General features: G+C 40.9%; 1 protein-coding gene across 4 annotated transcripts in view; it reads left to right on the top strand.

The window, feature by feature from the left end:
- PDCD6IP (programmed cell death 6 interacting protein) overlaps nucleotides 1-18,781 on the top strand; it is a 30,027-nt gene extending 11,246 nt beyond the window's left edge. The window contains exons 6-18 of one of the 4 annotated variants that reach the window (XM_061464437.1): nucleotides 2,593-2,693; nucleotides 5,233-5,349; nucleotides 6,435-6,657; nucleotides 7,404-7,527; nucleotides 8,220-8,397; nucleotides 8,784-8,895; nucleotides 10,433-10,602; nucleotides 11,320-11,568; nucleotides 13,117-13,251; nucleotides 14,112-14,206; nucleotides 16,631-16,760; nucleotides 17,127-17,338; nucleotides 18,114-18,781. In XM_061464437.1, coding sequence (XP_061320421.1) covers nucleotides 2,593-2,693; nucleotides 5,233-5,349; nucleotides 6,435-6,657; nucleotides 7,404-7,527; nucleotides 8,220-8,397; nucleotides 8,784-8,895; nucleotides 10,433-10,602; nucleotides 11,320-11,568; nucleotides 13,117-13,251; nucleotides 14,112-14,206; nucleotides 16,631-16,760; nucleotides 17,127-17,338; nucleotides 18,114-18,282 — 2,015 coding nt within the window. In that variant the 3' untranslated portion in view covers nucleotides 18,283-18,781. Of the gene's footprint in view, nucleotides 1-2,592; nucleotides 2,694-5,217; nucleotides 5,350-6,434; nucleotides 6,658-7,403; nucleotides 7,528-8,219; nucleotides 8,398-8,783; nucleotides 8,896-10,432; nucleotides 10,603-11,319; nucleotides 11,569-13,116; nucleotides 13,252-14,111; nucleotides 14,207-16,630; nucleotides 16,764-17,126; nucleotides 17,339-18,113 lie in introns of all 4 variants that reach the window. The other 3 variants (XM_061464435.1, XM_061464434.1, XM_061464433.1) reach the window with 3 other exon arrangements.
- The last annotated feature ends 3,510 nt before the right edge of the window (nucleotides 18,782-22,291 follow it).

The raw sequence follows: 22,291 nt of genomic DNA, 5'->3' as shown, positions 1-22,291 counted from the left end.
TTTTGTCTAAAGGTTCACCTCACAGTGCAGTTTTCCTATCTGCCTTTCCTTTTTATGTCCAAAACATTTAGTCTCCACAGTTAGAAAGGATTTTGTTGGTTTATGTGTTTTCCTTTTCCCCCTTGAGAACAAGACAGTCTCTAAACTGAGAGTACTAGAAATAGTTCATAGGGGTTTTGCCACTACTCCCCCTCCTCCCCTGTCTGCAAAAGGATTTGAGAATTTAGAAAGAAATGACTGTACTAGGAAAGAAAGGAAATGTCCTAAGAGTTTAGAGGAGGCAAAATCTGTTTGCTCCTAATTTTGACAGAGGAACTCTGACCAAGTCTAACTTTGGGTATGCCCAGTTTATCTTGGAAAATGAAGTTCTGCAGGTAGAACAAAAACTGGTGTCCCTAACTGTTAAAGGGTGATTGCAAAATGATGATTCAGAGGCTGCGTGTTCTAATATAACTGTTAAAGAACATAGGCTTGAAAGAATTTCCCTGTGGAACAGTCCAGTCTTTGGTACAAGATCTCTTTCTCTTTCCTATTCTGCTTTTCTGTCTGTATTTACAAGAGGTTGTGCATCTAGAGATTGCAGATAACTAAAAGTAAAACTAAGGACATAGGGGTCACGTGTGATAGACCATCAACTGCTTTCTCCCTGCATTGTTTGGAGTATAGTGGAGAAAGGGGTTAACTTAACTGGGATGTTTCTTCTCTTCACAGGGAAGATCCTTGAAAAAATCTTGTAGCCTTACTGCCTTCAGGAGAATCTCGAGGAGAAACTCTTGTCCTCCAGTCAACTGATAAATTAAGTTTATATTCTTTATCACTCTGCTGGTACTATTTTAGTCTCTGGCTATTTGGACATTGCTTTGAAATAAATTCGTGTAACAAACGCCTGGAACTTTTCTTCAGGGCAGAAGCAGGTGCTTAACCTCATTTTGCATGAGAAATAGATCTGTCTGTCACCTGGATTCTTCTTACCCAAACATGAAAAAGTCAAAGCAAAGCTGGTTCCAAACCATGTGTGCCCAGAGAAATCAAGATTTTTGTGTCTGCTCCCAGGACCACAGGTTTGCCAGTGTTAGAAGGACAGTAAGGTTGATAATCATCTGACTATGGAGGCTGTAGGTGTTGCCACACGTAGAGGTTCTTTCCCTTTGCAGGAAAGATGTTTTGTGAAGAATCATGTTTGACAGCGTGATTAATGTCAGCAGCCTGTTTTTCAAGGGGAAATGCTTCCAAGTTTCATCTCAAAACTCAAATTTAGCTTCTTGCTGTGTTGACTGTTTACCTTAGTTGCAGTCTTTTGGTTGCTCTTGTGCGAGACAGTCCATTTAGCATAGTGGTATTTCTGATAGAACCGAAGTTTATTCACAAGTTGAAGCGTTTGGCAAAACCCAAATTAGCCAGGGAAATCTAACTCCACTGCATGACTACACAGCAGTTCTTTAATTTCTGAGCCTTTCTTAATGTTTAAGTGTCTTTAAGTCTGCATGTGATGGCTATTCCATCCTAAAGCTTGTGTTGTAGCTGTGATATTTTAAAGTTATATGAGTAAAACTAAAGCATCTGATTACAAAAGATCTACTTGGAGCTGTCTGCATGGAGAAATGAGTCCCCTTTAACATTTACTTTGTTAAAGGAAATGTAGTTAATATGGCAATATATTTTTCTTTTCCTTAAAGCTCAGGCTCTGTGGAGGAGGATGCAGCTACCACACACTAGGTGGGGCTAGAAGGACACTCAAGTTTTATTTCATTTGGCTTTATTAAATATTTAGTGCACTGAACAGAAACATTTTAACAAAGAAGTGATTTGCTAAATCTCATACTCCTTCCTCTGTCATCTAAATCCTGTTCCACAGTGAAAAGATCTTTCTGGCATTTACCTCATAGAAGGTAAATAGATTCAATCATAGCTCATGCTTGAAGTGCTGTAGATAGATGTGTGAGTATGCAGGAATGACCACTTGGGAATTCTTTTGGTTTAATTTTGGCAATTAAGCATACTCTGCAGATTTCCTAATCTCCCCATGTGCCTCCTTCCCTCCCCCCCTTCCCCCCATGGTTATGAGTCTGGCAGTATGTGAAAGTCACCTGAACTGGAGGATGCTTGTTTGTAAGGGCTGCTATTTCGAGTGGATGGCTGGCATTTGTGTTGATAGCCTGCCCTCTCTTGGAAGGCTGAATTGCTAGTGCAGGCCAGAGGTGATTATGAAAGGAGATAAAGATAGAGCCAGCATGTTCCTGCTTTAGCAGTTTTAGCTTCAGGAACAGGCTGAGGACGTGAGGCAGGGAATACCCGCCACCTTTAGGCACATGCAGCTCTGATGAAGTAGTGGATATCACTTGGAGGAGCTGTGGTTATTTATGTCAGCAGCTGCCCAGAGCTTTCCTGTACAACTGCCTGAACCTTCAGTGTCATGATGCAAATAGAAAATCTGGAAACTGCTGCTGGATGTCAACAGAAGAATGGAATCCCACCTTTTTGAGTTATCAAGCCAAGCTGTACTGTCAGAATGCGGTTGTTGCTGTTTGAAGTCATTTACCTGCTCACTTGTAAAACCTGATGGTAATCATTATTTTTCTCCCTTTCCCCCAGATAAAATGAAAGATGGTATCATAGCTAAACTAGCTAATCAAGCTGCAGATTACTATGGAGATGCTTACAAACAATGTCAATATAAAGATACTTTGCCCAAGGTTAGTAACTCTGATGGCGATAATCTGGGACGAGCTGTTCTTGTGAATAACTGTTTACAGTGTACTTGAAGTGTATCCTCAAGAAAAGCTGACATATTGCTAAATTTAAGGGAACTGAACCTGTAATTTGAAATTGTGAAGAATCTTAAGAAAGAATCTAGAGTGAAGAATCTAAGAAAGTGTGGGCTTTAGGTTTTTGTTTAAGTAAAATCTTATTACATGAAGTGTGTTTATTTGCAACACATTTCATCTAAAGTGAACTTGAAATGTTTATGATGACGTTTAGGGATGCCTTCTTAGCACTTAATGCCTTACTAAACCTGTTTTTCAAACTTAACACTTCCTAATGGGACTTAACTGGCTTCTAGTCTCAATGCGTTTGTGACATTTGCTCTCATGTTGACAGCTGAATACAGTGGTACTGTTCACTTACCTGTTCATGAAAAGCATGACTGGAATTCAGTGTGTGTGTCCTCTGTTCTTCTGCCTGCCTTCTTCTCTTTCTCCACCCCAAAACAGTCTTGAACTTGTAAGGTGTTTCAGTTTAGTCCTGAGTGTTCATTTGAGTGCTGTTGGATTTGGAAGATGCAGAAGGATGTTTTTTTCACACTGTATATATGTATTGTATAACAAAAATGAGCAAGTTTTCAGTGTATCAAATGTATCAGTTACATTCAAATCATAAAATAACAAAATCTGTTATGCAGTGTTACAGAAGTAAAAGATTTATTTACTTTTGATATTCCTGGACTCTGGAAAACTGTATCTAGTTAAGGAGGAGGTTGTTTTCTGTAGTGCTTTTTCGTGCATGTCCCTAAGAAGCATCCCTTGTTCCAGATTTGCAGCTGGTTTCAAAACTCTTAAGATAACTATTGCAGAGGTCTTTCTTGTTACAAAGAAGATATGAAATGTACTAGATTTACTAAAAATACACCAGAAAATATTATTACTAGTGATAAATGGAAGTGGTTGATGTTTGGTCCTATAACTTGATGTGCAGTCTTAGTCAAACAGTTGCCAAAGTATTTGCTGAAAGCATTTTTGTTCCCTCAGGGGAAAAAAAAGTCAGGTAATGTTTCCCCCACTCCCTTGGGTTTCTAATGTGGTATAGAATCTTGATAATGCTAGGAACTGTATGAGTAAGGGCTACTGTGCTGAAGTAAAAGTAGGTGTTTTTATTCTTAAGCAATACCTTGCACAAATGCCTTTGTCGGCCAGTCAGTGCTTTTCAGATGTATTGGAGAGGTGGGAGGGTGTTTTTTAAAGTTAAGTTGATATCTTGCTTGGCTGCAGCTTGCTAGATGATTTTATGTGTGCACATATTTCCTCTCATGCATTCTGTGTCATTTTATGGATTGGGCCAATTTCTCGCTTAGGTCTTATAGAATCCTAGAATAGTTAGGATTGGAAAGGACCTTAAGGTCATCTAGCTCCAAACCCCTGCCATGGGCAGGGACTCATTTCTGAGAGGCAATAAGATATAATAAAGGCGTTGCTTTGTCTTTGGTTGTGGACCATTCTAAGCCATAGATCTGCTCCCTGTTCCAGGTGCAAAGTAATCCGTCAACTGATTATGTGAAAGGATATAGTAAGGTTTGCTGGCTCCACGAGTTAACACCAGCTCTGAGAACAGCTAAGTGTTCAGGAGTGTGAAATGAAATAGAGGTTGATACGATGTGCCAGATTCCAGTTGTAAGGCCTCCCACACCTTCACATTTACCCTCTTTGATTTGTTTTTATTTCTGGGGTTGCTGCAAGTTTGCACATCTGTGAAGAAGCAGGTCTTTTTATACTGAGGTGTTTAAAGCATCACTGTGGTTTTCCAGTGCACCTGGATTTAAGAGATAAAACAGTAAGGCCAAATCCTTGATCAAAGACCATGCCTGTACTGTGGGCTGCATCATAATGTTTTCTTCATGTCTTGGTTGTTACTCCTGCAAAGATAAGTCCATTTACATAAGTGTAAAAATGATTTCTAAGTTGCTTTCCATGTCAGCAGTTACTTGGGCTCTTTATTTCTTCCTTGCTTTTGTAATTGTAGAGTTCCTTTCTTGCTAGATCTACTGCTGTTTTAAGTGAATTTGCCTTCTTAAATTAAAAATCCCAACAGCCAAACCAAACAGAAGCCCCCAAAGGACTGTATTCTTCCCCACACCTTCTCAAACCATTGTGTCTTGGCTTTTTCTTAGGGGCAGTTGGGTGCGTTCTTTCAACTATCCTTTCTAATATATGCATGCATTTCTAATCTTTGAAGTAAATGTTGTGACTTCATGGCTTGAATTTAAATCACAGTTTAACTGAGATAGTGGACACCCAGAGTTTTGCAACAACAGATCAAACCAAGGAAAAACAAAGAATGGATTCAATCCATGCAAAGTCCCATGGCCTCTGACATTTACCTCTAACATTTTAACCTATCTAAACCATTAATTGGGTGATTCTAATTTCCTTTTCTTCTTCCTTTTTCTTCCTGCATCCCATGTTGTCTGTGGTGGTTAATGTGGTTGGACTTTCCCCTGGTCAGTATTTTTATTTCCAGGAGGTGTTTCCTGTTCTGGCTGCAAAGCACTGCATTATGCAGGCCAATGCAGAGTATCATCAGTCTATCCTGGCAAAGCAGCAGAAGAAATTTGGTGAAGAAATTGGGAGGTTACAGGTGGGTAATGGATTTTTCTGCTCTGAATACTATGGGAAGACTTTAAATCCTGAAAAGCTGGCTCAGAGTACTGAAATCCAAATAACCAAGCATGAGCCGTACTCAAAAACTGCAAAGCATGTTTTTCACATGAATTTAATCATTAGCAGCTAAAAAGAGGAGAGGTGTGTCTGCAGCCTTTGTAAAGATGGGTTTTAATGATTTTTGGGCAGTTTGATACTGCTTGACACGTTAAGTCTTCGTCTTTACATTTGCAGAGGCTTCTTACCTCAGTATAGCTAATATAACAGATTTTAAAATACATTTTCTTAAGTCCCCATAACATTAGAAGTCTGCTTGGTTAAACCTAACTCCTTTCCTGCAATCCTGATTTAAATCTGGGACAGTTTTGAAAAGCATAAAACAGTTGTATTTTTAGGCTTCATAGATTTCTGCCTCTCTATCTGGTTTCTAGAGGAACTTGGCTATAGATGTTGTAATGAGTAATGTCTTGTCTTAAGTACAACGGGGAAAAATAGCTAAAAATAACTGTTTTGTTCAAATGCTTTGTGGGGAAATCAAGTAAAGATGAAGTGCTGTTTCAGCTGACCTTGTAGGATCTGTGTGCAGTATCTGTTTACTGATAGGCAGAGAGCTGGGAGGCTTGCAGAAAACTGTCCTGTTGACACTTTGAAAGTTACCACTATGCATGTATTGACTTGGTGCACAGTGAAACCTTAAACATGGTTTATTTTGTATGCTTACCTGACCATGAGGTGCCTATATGAGCTTCTAATAGCAGTTACATTATGGCTGTATTACTGGGTGATAGATGTAGGTGTACCTGTTGTTTGTTCTTGAGTTTAACTCTGCTTTGCGGATCTCCTAGGACTTCACTGTAATAGAACATTAATATCTAATTTGTTTTTTAGTGTTCACCCATGACAGGTATCAAATTCACTATTATTGTTAAGCTCTATAGTAAATTAACTTGTGACCATGATTTTTCTGTGGCTATCTGGGAAGCTCAGCTGTTTTCCCAAGCATAGATGAAAGGAAAAAGCAAAGTTATTTTAATTGTAACTGTATTTAAAAATCTCTTTCAGCATGCAGCAGACTTAGTGAAGACGGTGGCGTCTCGTTATGATGAATATATAAATGTGAAAGATCTGGTTGACAAAATCAACCGTGCGCTTACAGCCGCCAAGAAAGACAATGACTTCATTTACCATGACCGGGTTCCTGACCTGAAAGATTTGGAGTCCATTGGAAAAGCCAGTCTTGTAAAGTCCACTCCAGTTGTTGTTCCGCTCAGTCAGAAATTCACTGGTGAGTGAAGTGTGTAGAGTGCACAGGGTCACTGTCACCTCGTGACACCCGGGTACCACCACCAGCGTTCATTTGTACCATGACGGGGTCAACATCTATTTTGGGATGCTATTGAGCGTACAGTAGTGATTTTGAGAGTGTGGTTTGTCTTTTCCAGTTTGGTGTTCCACTACTTGGTGATGGAAGAATAAACCACAGCTCAAAGATCATTATCTGCAATGTGTTCTTCTCTTATTTTTCTCATATTTTCTCATCAACTGTATTTTGTATATTAAACCAGCCTTTTAATTTCAGAAAGAGCACTAATACAAGGGAAAGGTATCAAATTGTACCACCTTAACAAACCTAGCTGCTGGCTTTCTATGAGGCTGAAATAGTGTTAGTTTGTTGGCTGTACAGGGGAGTTCTGAAAAGTGATCCTCCCTTCCTGTTCTAAGCTTTGTCCTTTGAAGAAGCAAAATTAAAAATGAAGCCTTAAGAATAATAGGATTTGTAATCCTACAGTTGTTTTAAATACCATGCCTTTAAGTTATTTCTAACTTAATTTCAGTCTTAAAAACTGAAATCTAACCTAAGCACCTGTAGAAATAAATGGGTATTTTTAAGACACCCTGGGGTGTGGGAGAGTATCTTAAGCTGTTCAGATCAGTCTCTGTTCAGCAGCCTGAGTAACAGAGCTGTGAAGATGTCTGTGTCCTTTTACCTTCACAGTGCAACTTGAGTAATTTATACTACTTGAATTGCAGACCTGTTTGAGAAGATGGTTCCATTGCAAGTTCAGCAATCTGTGAGTGTTTATAACCAGAGGAAGGCAGATCTGGTGAACAGGTTAATAGCCCAGATGAGAGAAGCCACAAACCTGGCAAATGGGTAAGTATGGCTTCTTGTGAAGTTTCTCCAGAGGAGCTGTGGAGCAGCCTATGAACATCAGTTGCCTTGCAGCCTGCAGACATCCAGATTACAGCAGCAGTTTTGTATAACTGTATGGTAGCCTGCAAATTTAAGCCATAGAGGGGTATTTAGAACTACTTTTCTGCAGACTGAAAGCTTATCAAGAACAAATTGTTTTTCATTTTCTTCAATCTTCCCTTATTTTTGAGAGTCTGACCCTTGCTCAGAAAAAGCTCCAGTACCATTAATTTGAAGGAATTTCACATTCCAGCTTTGATTGTACTAGTGACTCAATAAATTATATTCCCCCCAAAAAGAAAGAAGAAATTGTTCTTTACAATAAATAATCATAAAAAATCGTATCAAGCTGAAAGATAAGAATGTAACTCAAGGCATTTGGTTATCTACCAGATAGTTACTGCTAAAAACATTTGCTATGTTTTTGTAAGTGCTAAAAGACTAGGGCTTGTTTAGCTTTTTAAGAGCTTTGAAACGTGTTTTTGGTGAGGTATACACTAGGAATAATTCAGAGTTTTCAGTCTGAGATTTCTGTCCAGGAGTACATTATGCTCTGTTTCCATTCTAGTTGACTGAGTGGTTGTTTGGACGGCAGTGTTATTTACAGGATGCAGCTACAGACAAGCTGTTGTTTAACGTGTTGACTTTTTCAGTGTGTTGGCTTCCCTCAATCTTCCTGCTGCTATCGAAGATGTGTCTGGGGATACTGTGCCTCAGTCTATTTTGACCAAGTCGAAGTCTGTGATTGAGCAGGGAGGAATTCAGACTGTTGATCAGCTGATCAAAGATCTGCCTGAACTGCTACAAAGGAATAAAGAAATTTTAGATGAAGTAAGTGAGCTCAGCAACTGCTAACACTAAAATGTTGCTAAAAACCACCACCACCGAACTTCTTTCCTCTTCAAGTGGCAATAGGAAATTAACCAAAATGCCTGTAACTTTACTAGCACTTTAAAAACATGTCATACAAGTTTTTAGTCGGTACAAAAACTGTGCTGTCACATGTGCCTGTTCCTTTGCAAGTGTTTTGTTTCTCAGAGTGTTGGGCTGGGGAGGGAAGCATTCTGGAGAGATGTGCGTGATTTGTGCCGTTCAGGCCTAGTTTTTGTTTAGCAAATTATATTTGTGAAGGGTGTATAAACATTCTTCATGTATTCAACACTACGTGTTTGATGTTTAGAACGGTGTATAATGCATGTAACCTTTTTCTCTTGTAGTCACTAAGATTATTAGATGAAGAAGAAGCAACAGACAATGACCTGCGAACAAAATTCAAAGAGCGCTGGCAGAGAACTCCATCCAATGAGCTCTATAAGCCTTTACGGGCAGGTAAAGGTCATGCTTTGGATTCTGGGGATGCTCTGAAAATGGCCATTCTCATTGTGTAAATTAAAGTAGTTTGGTAAATACTTGTAAAGATACAAATGTGTGGTTCAGTTGATACACTGTAGGGAAGGGATGGCATCCAGAGGGACCGTGACACGCTTGTGAGGTGGGCACATGCCAGCCTTATGAAGTTCAACCATGCCAAGTGCAAGGTCCTATACCTGGGTCGGAGCAGTCCCAGGCACAGCTACAGGTTGGGCAGAGAAGAGATTCAGAGCAGCCCAAGGAGAAGGACTTGGGGGTGTTGGTTGATGAGAAAATGAACATGAGCCGGCTTCAGTGTGCGCTTGCAGCCTGGGAACCAACCATACCCTGGGCTGCATCAAAAGGAGCGTGACCAGCAGGTCATGGAGGTGATCCTGCCCCTCTGCTCTGCTCTCGTGAGCCCTCACTTGGAGCGTTGTGTACAGTTCTAGTGTCCTCAATGTAAAAAGGACATGGAACTGTTGGAACAAGTCCAGAGGAGGCCACGAGGATGATCAGGGGCTGGAGCACCTCCCATATGAAGACAGGCTGAGGAAGTTGGGGCTGTTCAGCCTGGAGAAGAGAAGCCTGTGTGGAGACCTCAGAGCAGCTTCCAGTGTCTGAAGGGGGCCTATAGGGATGCTGGGGAGGGACTCTTCATTAGGGGCTGTAGTGATAGGACAAGGGGTGATGGGTTAAAACTTAAACAGGAGAAGTTTAGATTGGATATGAGGAGGAAATTCTTTCCTGTTAGGGTGCTGAGGCACTGGAATGGGTTGCCCAAGGAAGTTGTGAATGCTCCATCCCTGGCAGTGTTCAGGACCAGGTTGAACAGAGCCTTGGGTGGCATGGTTTAGTGTGAGGTGTCCCTGCCCATGGCAGGGGGGTTGTAACTGTATGATCTTCAGGTCCTTTCCAACCCAAACTATTCTATGATTGTCTGAAATGTGCCAAAACACCCTTATTGCAGTTGGGAGCATTATTTGAAGTGGAGAGATGATGTGCAGGCAGAAAATTCCCTGCTGCTTGTGCACCTGTGCAGTGTGTGTGCATGGTGAAATTTCAGAAAGCGTGTGTGGTGGAAAACATCCATCCTCCCAAGAATCTGGTTGAACTACCTCTTAAATACTTCAGTGTACTTAGAGCCATCACTAGAGCATGGTTTTGGTGTGCTTAGTGTGTGTTGGCTTGAAGTTAACAAGGGACTGATACTGCCACCTTAGTTTTTGCAGAGTTATGGGGATTTACATCTGGGGAGTAGCTCAAACCTAGTGTTTGTTCAATTACTTCCACGTGCTTCTGTGGAGAATTAATATCGGTGCCTATTTTGTGCACTATTTAAACGATAACTTGGAAGCTTAAGTTTACTTATAAGTCTTAACTTCATGATGTGCAGGCTCATAGAAATGTATGGAGACTCTGAAAAGCATGAAAACTGCTCTGGTGCAAGTCTTGGATGAAGCAAGGTTTGAAATCGCCTAACCACTGTTGCGTTTTCTTCCTCTCCTACCACCAGAGGGAGCAAACTACCACAATATCTTGAATAAAGCTGTGCAAGCAGATGGCCAAGTTAGAGAGCGCTATCAGTCTCACCGGGACACCATTGCCCTTCTCTGTAAGCCTGAGGCAGAACTCAATGCAGCCATTCCTTCTGCCAACCCAGCAAAAACATTACAAGGAAGTGAGGTAAAGCATTGAAATTTGTCCTTAGGAATGGAAGTGCTATTTATCTATGTAAACTTGCACGAATTGGTGTGGATGCTGACGCTTAGCTGCCCTTGTTTCTGTCACAATTGATACAGGAGGTGACTAACATCTGGAATTTACTTAAGTGTGTTTTGTAACACTTAGTGCATGCAAGTTCAGTCACTGTGGACAGCAGGACTGTAGATCTGTTATAAAAGGAGCAATTCCTGATGCATATTTTGAAGTAGGGTGGTGGGGTGTAGTGCTCAGGTCTTGGGGCAGGCAGGCAATGTAAAAGACATGGGCTAGCATTTTAAATTGTTAGGCAATTACACCAGTTTGCTTTCTAAGAAAGTCATGTCTCAGCAGTACAATTACTTTTCTGAAGGAGTGATTTGAAGTCAGTGGGTTTGCTCTTTTTAGAATATCCTACTGAAGGTGTCTGATCAATTTAAAGAAGATTTCAAAATCTTCATAGTCACTCAGTGTTATTAGTGAAAGCAAATCTTTAGAAAAGAATATAGCTTGAGAAGTGCTTGAAGATCTTTGTTCCATTGCATTTTGTCCTGGTTTGTCACCTTAAACACCTATAAACAAAGGCACATGCAGTACTGTTGGCAGTGTCAGTGAGGAGTGCAAGATGGGAGCAAGTAATAGAGTACACTTCTGCAGTGATTCCTCCGAATGTGCTAACTTCTGACAACTTTCGTTGCCTAGGTTGTTAATGTCTTAAGAACTTTGCTGGTCAATCTGGATGAAGTTAAGAAGGAGAGAGAACAACTGGAAAATGACCTGAAATCCGTAAACTTTGACATGACAAGCAAATTCCTGACGGCGCTTGCACAGGATGGTGCTATAAATGAGGAGGCAATCTCTGTGACTGAGTTGGACAGAATTTATGGGAGTTACACACAGAAAGTGCAAGAGTCCCTAAAGAAGCAGGAAGAACTTCTCAAAAATATTCAGGTACAGCATGTTGTATGTCCTCCTGACTCTTAAACTAAGGAGCAATGATTACTTCTCCAGTACTACAGAAATCTCACTTTGCTTTCTCTTCTTTTGTTGTCATAGGCCAGTTGATACTCCTTTACCTGTCTGATCACTGAAAGATACAGGGGTGGCTTTGTGTTCACTGGAAATGAACATAAATTTCCAGCAGACTCATCCAGAGCTCTGTAGTGTCAATTCTCTTGGACCTTTTCTTCCCCAATTCTGCATTTTTTCTTTGGCCCTTGAAAGAAGCTTGCCTGGTGTATTAAGAGGGGTTTTTTTTAGGTTTGTTTTGATCTTTTTTTTTTTTTTTTCTCCCTCTCATCCAATCTTAATACTTCTTTCTGGGATAACTGGAATGGGTTGCCCAGGGAGGTTGTGAATGCTCCATCCCTGGCGGTGTTCAAGGCCAGATTGGAGAGAGCCTTGGCTGAGATGGTTTAGTGTGAGGTGTCCCTGCCTCTGGCAGGGGGGTTGGAACTGGATGATCTTAAAGTCCTTTCCAACCCAAACCATTCTGTGATTCTAACAGGAGGCCTGTCTACTAGAAGACATTTTGGGTCTCAGAAGTACATTTTGGTTTGCTTCTAATTGATATTTACAACATGATTGACTTCTAGCATGTGCAAAGCTCATCCAGGTGAAAATAGAAGTTTTTTGTAAATTCAGCCTGAATTTGTCAGTAACACTGGAGTCAAGTGTCTGAAACATCTGGCAAAAGAGGAACTCCTGGTGCTTGGGCCTGTTTATGCACAGGATTACTTACAGCTTCTGACTGCAACTTGGATTGCAAGGGGAAAAACTGTTTCCAAATGACCGTATGGCTCATGTCTATCAAGGATTTTGTATTCAGATATCTTTTAACATGATAAACTTTTAAAATCTTGATGGATGTTACTTTGATGTTTGAATGTCCTAGAGTTCAAGTGTGGCTGCTTCTGGCAGCTGAAATAGTCTTCTTAAATTAGCTTGTTTGTTTCTTTTCCCTAAAGAAATGCCATGTAGGTAGGTGATCCTTCTGGATGTTTTCCACTTCCTGTCCTTTTAATAACTTGCCAATGTCAACCAAACTTGAGGTAGCACTTCCTAAAACTACTAACTTCAAGCGTGGTTTTGTGACTATCAATGGAGAGTGGTAGAGAAGAGAGCCTAATGAGTATGAGAGAAAGTCTGCTTGAGAATGACTTGAAAGTGGCCCACAAGAGACTGATACTTAACTGATAGCTAATGCCACTATATAGCTCTGAAATAGCCACTGTGTGTGGCAGATGGCAAGTGTCAGGAAGCACAGTGTGTGGATGGAAGGTGAAGAAAGGTGACATGGTTTAGTGTGAGGTGTCTCTGCCCATGGCAGGGGGGTTGGAGCTGGATGATCTTAAAGTCTTTTCCAACCCTAACAATTCTATGATTCTAAAGGCAGGTATTGGGAAAAGGGGATAGAAGCAAGGACACCAAAATATGTAGAATCTAGCACCAAACCAGCTTGCATTATTTTCACTGCTTATTATTTTCCCTTCTTTTAAGAATGCACATCAGGATTTCTCAAAGATGAAACAATCAAACAATGAATCCAATTTAAGAGAAGAAGTTTTGAAGAACTTGGCTGTGGCAAACGACAACTTCGTGGAACTTGTTGCCAATCTGAAAGAAGGCACAAAGGTACAGTAGTGCTTAAGGGTGATTTACTTACCCGGTGAGACATGGATAAACTTTGCAGGCATGCTAGAATGAGGTACGCTTTTGAGGAGTTCACTGCTGATGCGAATACAGGGAGTTGCTTGAGTTTTGGTTGTTTTGACAGCTGTGAAATGCTGCTTTGTTCCTATCTGAAAAGTAAGCTTTTCTAATTACTGACTTATATTTAAAATAGAAAGAGTTGTTAATTACAGCTGAGTAAACGATGCTGAAGTTGCCCAGATGAGCCATGTTATCTAAGGAATTCTTTCATTTGTTCTCCCATGGTATTTAATCACCTTATCAAATTTTGGTTTATATACTGCTGTGCATATGTGAGGAAAGATGAGGAGAGCTTTATTTAGCTTGCTTTTATTGATGGGAGCATCTGGAAGGGTGTCTTACTGCTTCTGTATTAAGTACTTTTTGCTGGTTTGTTGATAGCTCACTAGAGGGAAATAAAACTGAAACGTCTGTACAAATGAAATGCATGGAAATGACTGAAGGCAAGAAAATGAAAAGGAAAAAGTACCCTTTAAAAGTTGTTAATCACTAGATGTGATCTAGTTTTATTCTGGTTTGAATACATTTTCTAGTTGCCTTAAACTCTTACCTTTGTACACAAACCCCCATGTATAAGAACCCCACAAAATGATCTGGTATTACAGGGATGGGCAACAGCTGACTGATGCTTGGTTTTGAGAGGCAGACTAAAAGGCACTAGCAAACTGGAATGACAGGTTTTGGGCACTGTAATAATGCAAAGCCTATAACTGGATTGATATGTAGAAACATGCAAGGGTATTGATTGAGCATGCTCTTGTTGGGTCTTTTCTCTTCACTAGTTTTACAATGAGCTGACAGAAATCCTGCTGAAATTCCAAAACAAATGCAGTGACATTGTCTTTGCTCGCAAGACTGAAAGAGACGAACTGCTCAAGTAAGATTTCAGTGTTTTGTTTAAGCATTCTAAGAAACATTAAGTATTTATTGGAAGTTAATCTTTGGGGGTGTGTTTCTTGTGGTACTTGATGAAACGAGAAAGGGAGAAGAGGTGCGTAAGACTGTCACCCTTTGCCTTAATGCTAGCCCCACTCTCCCCTCATCTGATAAACTGGGAAAGTGATAGGAGAAATAAATGGAATACTTTGGAGTCTGTGCTGTTCCTGTGTACAGTTTTGCATGAATCTGTTTCATCTGACCGTGATTTCACTCTTAGTTCTTTTTGGCATCTATTTGTTAATAATTTTATTTTACTCTCTCCTTTGAGGAACTTCTGGTCTCTGCACCTTGCTTATGGTTTGAGAAATGAGATAAATGCTGCAGCGTGTGATTGCCTTCCATGTGCCCAGTGTGGTGGGGAGGAGCAGTGTTGGTGTTCTACTTCTGCTGTGTAGTCTGCTCTGATCTCATACTGTATCATTGGTTAGATACGTGGGTTGCCTACGCTGCTGGTGTATTTTGTCCTTCATGGGAAGGAAAGTGTTGCTTTTGTCTCACACACATGATCAGGCTAGGGATAGTATGCTTCAGCTGTCATTTATAGGCTCTCAAGAGGAAAGCATAACTGAAAAGCTACCTGTTAATCAGTGTTCTTTAGCAGAGCATGTAGCCTTTTCTAAGCAGGGCTGGTTGCTGTTGTAGTTTCAGCTGGTGAAACTGCAGTTGTGTGCATGAACCATATTGTCAATGAGATGCTCAGCCCTTAGGTTTTCTTTCCTGACTTCATTCTTTGTAGAACTGTTCCTTTTCAGTTGGGCACAGTGCTTGTAACTGTATACAATCCCTTCCACTTCATATGCTCATGGAATTTGGGATCTGTAGGCTGCCTAACCAAGGCTGTGGTCTGAATATCTCACATTCTCATACGTTAATGTTCAGTGTTAAAGCTGTGGGTTTAGTGTTGGTCTAGCATTGAGCTGAGCTTTGGCATGCTATCTTTTACTGCCTCACGTGCTTAACAGTTCACTACATGAAACCCTGTCACGGTTGGGGGCAATGATCAGATTTGGGATATTTGTAATATACGTCTACAAACATTTATTTCTCAGTGCACCAACCCAAAATCTGAGTAAAGGTGTGGTTTTGTCCCTTTTCCACATCCCCACAATAAAAATACTGACTGAGCTACATCTTCACTTAGTAAAAGTGAAGTTGTTTAGATGGTTTCTTATTTAGAACTAGAGAGGTTTTGTTTCCCCACATAATGGTTGATCATAATTGGATGATCAGTTTTAATAGTGTGTTAGTATTAATGTGTTTAGTCACTTTGTGGTTCAGTTTATTTCACTCTGGACGGTACTGCTGTTCTGTAAGCTATTGGTCTTTGCAGTGTGATTTGAAGAAGAAAACCATTACTTCTGTTCCTTAGGTCATATTCTGAGATGTTCAGGTTTTCTTAGTTTGTAGTTGCTACCTCAGCTGTGCCTTTGCTGGTTTCCCCCATCTTCTGTTTCAGGTGTCAAGTTCTAGCTGGTACATGCTGTTCCCCTACCACTTTTACCCAAAATTGCCTGGAATTTTCAATGGTTCCTAATGTCTCTGTGGAGAACCTGCCCAGTCTCAAATACTGACTCCTTGCGCTGAGGAATGCACTACACTGAATATGTAGCTTAGAACTGCTGCCTTAAAGCTTTCATGGCAAGCTGCCTGTAAAATGATGCTGTTGAATGGCAGCTTGTGGTGCCCCATGACACCAAAGCCTCCTTGTGCCTTACCCAAGTAAGGCTAATTCCAGCACTAGAGGTAACAGAATAGAGAACTTGAAAGCTTATTTGCTGAAGCAGTCACGTTTTTGCCAGGGTTTTTTTTGGTAGTTGTGCTTACACAAGTGTAAATGACATTGTAGACTATCTAGCAGACTTCTTTTATCAATTCTATTAGATGTATTGTATTTGCATGCCATATTATTTAATTTAGAACAATCTCTAAGCAATGTGGCATTGCTTTGCTTCTGTATTTGAGCATCTTTTCACATGTTAAAATCCCTGACATTTACTTGTATTCCATTCTGTAGCCTTGAGGTTTCCTTAGGTTCACAGGAAGGCTTCCAAGCTGCTGAATGTTTTGACTGTTCTGTGATTTCTGATCCCAAAGCTTTTGGCTAATTCCGTGATCTATACCTAGTATTGAGTTGGAACATAAAGACATTCTTAGGAAATAGATGTACCAGTTAATCAGAGGGTTGGCTAGAGGATTGTTTCCAGTGAAGCGATTTGGACTCCAAATTCAGTTTGAGCTACCTCAGTGATCATGCTTTAAGTATTGGATTTACCCTGTTGCCTCTTTATAGCTTAGCTTGCTGAAGTGTATGACAGCCAATTCTTAAACTAAGCTGTATGTTTGCTTGTTTGTTTTTTAATAGAGATTTGCAGCAAAGCATTGCCAGGGAACCCAGTGCTCCCTCTATTCCTCTGCCTACCTATCAGACCACATCAGCTGGAGGAAGCAAGCCTGCAGCATCGTCAGCTCCTACCCCAGCACCCAGAACCATGGTGGTAAATACACACTACAGAATTAGGGGCTTGAAAATACTGTGGAACTCCAAACTGATCTGTAACTCGTGTATATCACACCTTAATATTTAATGTACTTGGAAATGCATTGAGGGGAAATAGAAGGCAAACTCCAAAGGTGCAGAGAGATGTATTATGCGCTATTGATGTTTATAATTTGCAGATTTGAAATGGAAAGCTTGTGAGTTTTTAGATGCTTCACATTATATTTAGTTTATAGAGATAATAGAATGTCTGCTTAAAATGAAAATGGAAATAAAAATCAACTGACCATATACACACAGCTTTTGATTCCAAGGCGGCTTCCAGAAGGAAGCATCAGCCTAATCCTTTTTCTCTTGTTAGGGGACTAAACCACAGCCACCAGCACGGCCACCACCACCAGTAATTTCTGCAGCAAGCGGTTCCTCTTCTACATCAGCACCCTCTGGAACAGCTCCTGCTCCTGCTGCTGCTCCTGCTGCTCCTCCTGCTCCAGGAGCCAGCGCACCTGCAGCAAGCACTGCACCATCACAGGCACAGGGACCTCCTTACCCAACTTATCCAGGTTACCCAGGGTAAGCTATGGGAGTAGTTAAGTAGTTCTTTGTTACTCTGTTATCTAAAAGCACTTGTTTGTTGCATGTGCTGTTTCAAAATCCTTTAGTGTTACAGCTGAAGACGTGTTTAGTGTTAGGGGCAAGGTGATCTTTTTAGTTTCAGTCGTATCATTCTTGCTGGAATCATTTGCTGGTACCATTTGTGGGAAGGGTTCGAAAACTTAGTTTCTGTTGCTTGGCTTTTTTAAAGGGAAAGGGAGACGGGACTGCAGCTCCTTAACTGTGCTTTGGGGACTATTGCCAGCCCTTGCATAATCAGTTGGTGTTTTTTATCTCAAAAGTGTTGGCATATCTCATTTTTCAAATCTTGTTTTTTCATGGAAGATGATGAAAAATACAGAAAATATTCCAGCTTGGTGTGCTGTCTTCTGATGCCTTTTTCCATCTTTCTGGAGTCAGGATGAGCACTTGAAGGCAGATGCTCTCCTTCAGCAGCAGGCTCAGCAAATGTTAAAATATACACAGTGATGTTAAACATGAGATAATCAATTTAGATCAGTTCTAAATCCTGCAGGTTGCTTTTACTCCACCTCCTGCCTGCATTTCTGCTTCATGTGTTATAACTTGTTTCATGTTTGAACGTTGAAAGTTACCACAAGTTCTGCTGCACAGAGAGAAAGATTGAAGGAAAGCGTTTGCAGTGATTGTGTTCTTGTACCTATTCATGAGTTGTCTTTTGCAAATTAAGATTATCAGTGTGTTGTAACTAAAGTAGGCTTCCCTCTCCCCACAGGTATTGCCAGATGCCAATGCCAATGGGCTATAATCCATACATGTATGGTCAGTATAATCTGCCATATGCTCCTTCACCTGTCTATCAAAACCCTGGACAAGCACCATATCCAACACCTCAACAACCTGGATACCTATTTCCTCAACAGCCTTATTACCCTCAGCAATAATGTATCTGCAAAGAAGCTCTGCTTGTTAAAATTGGAGAAAAATTGGCAATAAGCATACTAAAACTTTTAGCTTCAGTTCCTGTACCATACTGAACTGTATGCAGTCTGTAATTCCTGTTCATTGTTAACTGCTCAAAAATACTTGATCACTTCTTGGTTACACTAAACACCCTGAAAGATCTGCTGCAGTGATTTAGACTGTAGACTAATATCAGAATTAGAGCCTAATTCCGTGGTCTGAAACTGTACACTACCTGTTGGCTAGACCAAAATACTTGTCTTCAAAAGTCCTGTAAGTAACAAATGGGTTCAGATGAGAAAAATGAAGCAGTGCGTGCACTGGGTGTGCTGTATTCTAGGGAACCATATAGCATTTCCTTCTATACCCTATTGGCTTGTATTTTTGGGGGGGGGTTAGTTAAAAATGCTTATTTTGTCTAATAATCAAGGCCTTGTAAATCGTCAGTAAACGAAATAAATTACTGAAGAATGGTTTAAACACTTGGCATTCTCATTGCAGTAAGGATGTGGTTGGTGTGTCTGTAGATTCTGTCATTTGCCTCTTGACTTGCAGAGCATAGAGGAACTTCCCAAGCGGTTAGCCTTATGACTGAGCTTCCAGCTTTTCCCTGACTCTGTGTTTTTGTGACAGAATCTGTAATTAACCATTTAAATGTTGTTAGGTGGCGTCTTGCAGGTAGAATTTTCCTGTCGCTTTGAAGTGTATTGGGCTAAAATATGTTCATGACTGTTTTAAAGGAATGGTTATCTCATCTCCAGATCCTACTTCAAAGAAGGGAGATCAGGGTCCCTCCGACAGGACCCAGTGCCAGGTTGGTCTAACCCACATTTTCCAAAGAAACATTGCTGAGAAATGTGCTGTGGCTCAGAACAGGGCAACTATTGATTGTTGGAGCTTTTCAGATTACGTTTCTAATGATTGCTTTTTTCCCTTGAAAAATCAATGTATTCCCTCAGGGAGCTTGGTACTAGTGGAGAAACTTTTTATGTGTGTGTAGGGGGAAGGAAAAAATCATCTTGTAAATGAAAGCACATGGAATATTTTCTTTTGGACCCATCTTCTCAAGGGATTAATAATCTTGCACTACATTTTGCATTAGGTAATGAAGAATATCAGTTTGTGCTTAATGGCTTCTACCAAATACTTACAAACCATCTTTCAGTCTGGTTTAGGTTGGTTCTTTTAAACATGCTCGTCTAGTGAGGGACCCCCCCCAGTTCCTTTAGCCCTTGACATGAGTCCCTTGGTTCTGTGGGGCAGTTAATGTCCTGAGTGCTTCATAGAAGATGTTCTGGCCTTACAGAAGAGCTCTCACAATACCTATGTTAAATGTTACTGCTTTATTTTCTATTTAAGTGCCTGATTAAAATATCGAGGTATATTTTGATGCAGGGGTTTAGTTATTGTAGCATCTGGGTGGAAACCTCACTGGACCTTGAATACTCTTCCTCATGAAGAAAGCAGTACACGTACCCATGTGAGCTCCTTTCTTCCTGTCTCAAGTTCTTGCCATGTGATCACTCCAGTGACTTTGTGAAGACTACTTGTCTTTGATGCTCCCTGACCCCCACAGAAGATGCAGACCAAAAGGTAAAAATGAGCATCTCTTAGAACATGAGTACCTAATTCTGAACACATTTATTAACCCTGTAGAACCTCAGTGATGTGGGGGAGCAGGTTGAAGTAGGAGGATGCAGCGCTGTAGATACAACCATGCACAAGGACAGGTGCTTTGCATTCCCTTATGAACCTCACTGAGTGGGGTGGCACAGGAACCTCCAGTATTTTTTTGCCTGATGAGAATACGTAAGAGGCAAGCAAGGACGATGAGAAGCAGCTTGGAAGATCACGGTTTGGAACCAACAATCAGAACCTGACTTTAACTGGAAAAACAGTAGTTTTCCACTAATTCCACTGTGTCGATGTGAGCAAGTGCAAGTCTAATGCAACCTTTTCAGTTCAAAATGTCTCGTACACTATGGCCTGTAGGTTTTTCAGTTTGCACATTAGATACGTTTGAGCTACCTGGTGAGTTTGTTTCTAGTGCCTCAATTTATAAGACTTTAATGCTGTCTAAAAATATAACTTGGTTCAGCATAAAGATTCCTAGATCTGAAATCCCCTTTTTAAAGTTGCATGGAGCTGGAATTGCTGTTTATTTTTCCAGTTGTTACTGCTTGCTTTACTCTGCTATGATTTGAATATGTATAGAAATCTATGCATTGTGTTCAGCTTTCTGTTTTTCTCCCTTTTCCCCTTTTTTTTTTCCTTCCTAAACAGAACAGAAGAACCCAGGGACATGTATGTATCTGCTTTTAAGCATGCAGCTGTCATGACTTTGGTTGAGATGTTACCTTGTTCTTCTATAGTTTATTAAAAAAACCCAGTTAGTAAAACCTGATTTCATGGCTTTTCTCTTGAGTCCTTTGGCTTCAGACAAGTGTTATTTTGGAAAGGATGGAAGTAAGTAAGTTTGGGCTGTGGTGAAGGCACTTGGCATGTCAGGTGCCTCACAGCACAGCTGCTGCTCTGGAATAACAATAGGGCTCAAATCCTGGGAGTTGTGTTGATTCCCAAGACTGATGGAGTGTGTCCCCCTTTGATAGGAGGAGGAAATGGTAAGGTCCTTATGCCTCCAGAAGCTTTGAATCAAAGTTTGTTGTCCTGAGCTCCATGTTAGGCCGGGGTTTGTGTGACCCGCAGCTGGGCAAAGCCATTCCAGGCTGTCAGGGCCATCAGGTGGTTAACTATTGCCAGCACATAAATGACCCCCATGGGCACACCAAGAACCTGATTTAGTTATTCATTTACTTATTCTTTGTAGAAGAAACCTGTCTACCACCATGCATATTGCAGTTGTGTGGAGACCAAAGCTTACCATCATGTCCTTTCCAGAGACTTTTGAAGTCCAGCATTCGTTTTGTCTTGCAGAAAAGCTTTCCGTGCAATTAGAGAGAAAAGCGAGTCTTATGAAGCAAACTAATTCTGGATCATCAGTGAAACACCAAACCATTGCAAGGCTACCAAGTCGTTCCTAATGCTTTCCTTGCTCCTTTCTAAGATGGTTTCAGCCCATATGAAGAAGTGTCTTTGCTGCCCACTGCTTTCACACTGCCAGCTAGTGCTGGTTCTGTTACTGCTGTAGGGTTAGTTGAGTGCTTTAGGGCTGATCTGTGGGATGTAGTCTAAGTTACACTGACCAGTGTCCTTGCTGTTTCAGAGCCCTTTGAGGCAGTATTTGGGCCTTAGCATTGTGAAGCAGCATCACCCATTGCAGGTAGCTGAAACTGGCAGGAGAATTCCTTGGAAAGGAAATCTTTCTTTGCATTAGCGAGAGATGTGCTTGCTTTTACTAACGGGTTCAGTTCTGAAGTGACTTGCACCACAGAGCCTGTGTTATAGCATGTATTTGTCCTGACAGAACATTTAAACAGGCTACGCTGAGTGACCATGTGCTTCAGGTTTTGGTTGTGTACCATTGGATGGGATCTCCTGGATTATCAGCATTTGGCTATGTTCAGTTTAAAAGAAGCTCATCTGGAGTTTCCAGCCCCTTGAAAAGATGAGCTGTGCCAGCAGAGCAACACTCCAAATCGCTTTGTTGTGGTGTTTAGGGGGAGGATTTGGGGCTTTTTTGTTGCCACTTTTGACTAGAAGTCGCCACCTGCTATTCAGGTTTATTTGAACTTTTGAAAGTTTCATTTAAAAATGGGCAGTGTTTAAAAAATAGCAATTTTGACTATTTTCACTGTTCTAAGTACTGGCACAGGGTGCCCAGAGAAGCTGTGGCTGCCCCATCCCTGGCAGTGCTCAAGGCCAGGTTGGACACAGGGGCTTGGAACAACCTGCTCTAGTGGAAGGGGGTTGGAATTAGATGAGCTTTAAGGTCTCTCCCAACCCAAACCACTCTGGGATTCTGTTACCTGACATGGGAGGATGGTTTCTTACCCGGTGCAGCAAGTGATCAGATGAAGTGCTGTGATGAAG

This window comes from Pezoporus flaviventris, unplaced genomic scaffold, assembly GCF_033815535.1.
Source record: "Pezoporus flaviventris isolate CSIRO_AGI_PZ_B2104156 unplaced genomic scaffold, CSIRO_AGI_Pfla_v1 ptg000037l, whole genome shotgun sequence".
NCBI classification, from domain to species: domain Eukaryota; kingdom Metazoa; phylum Chordata; class Aves; order Psittaciformes; family Psittacidae; genus Pezoporus; species Pezoporus flaviventris.
The sequence above is the reverse complement of the archived record's forward strand: the minus strand, read 5'-3'. Positions and strand labels throughout refer to the sequence as shown.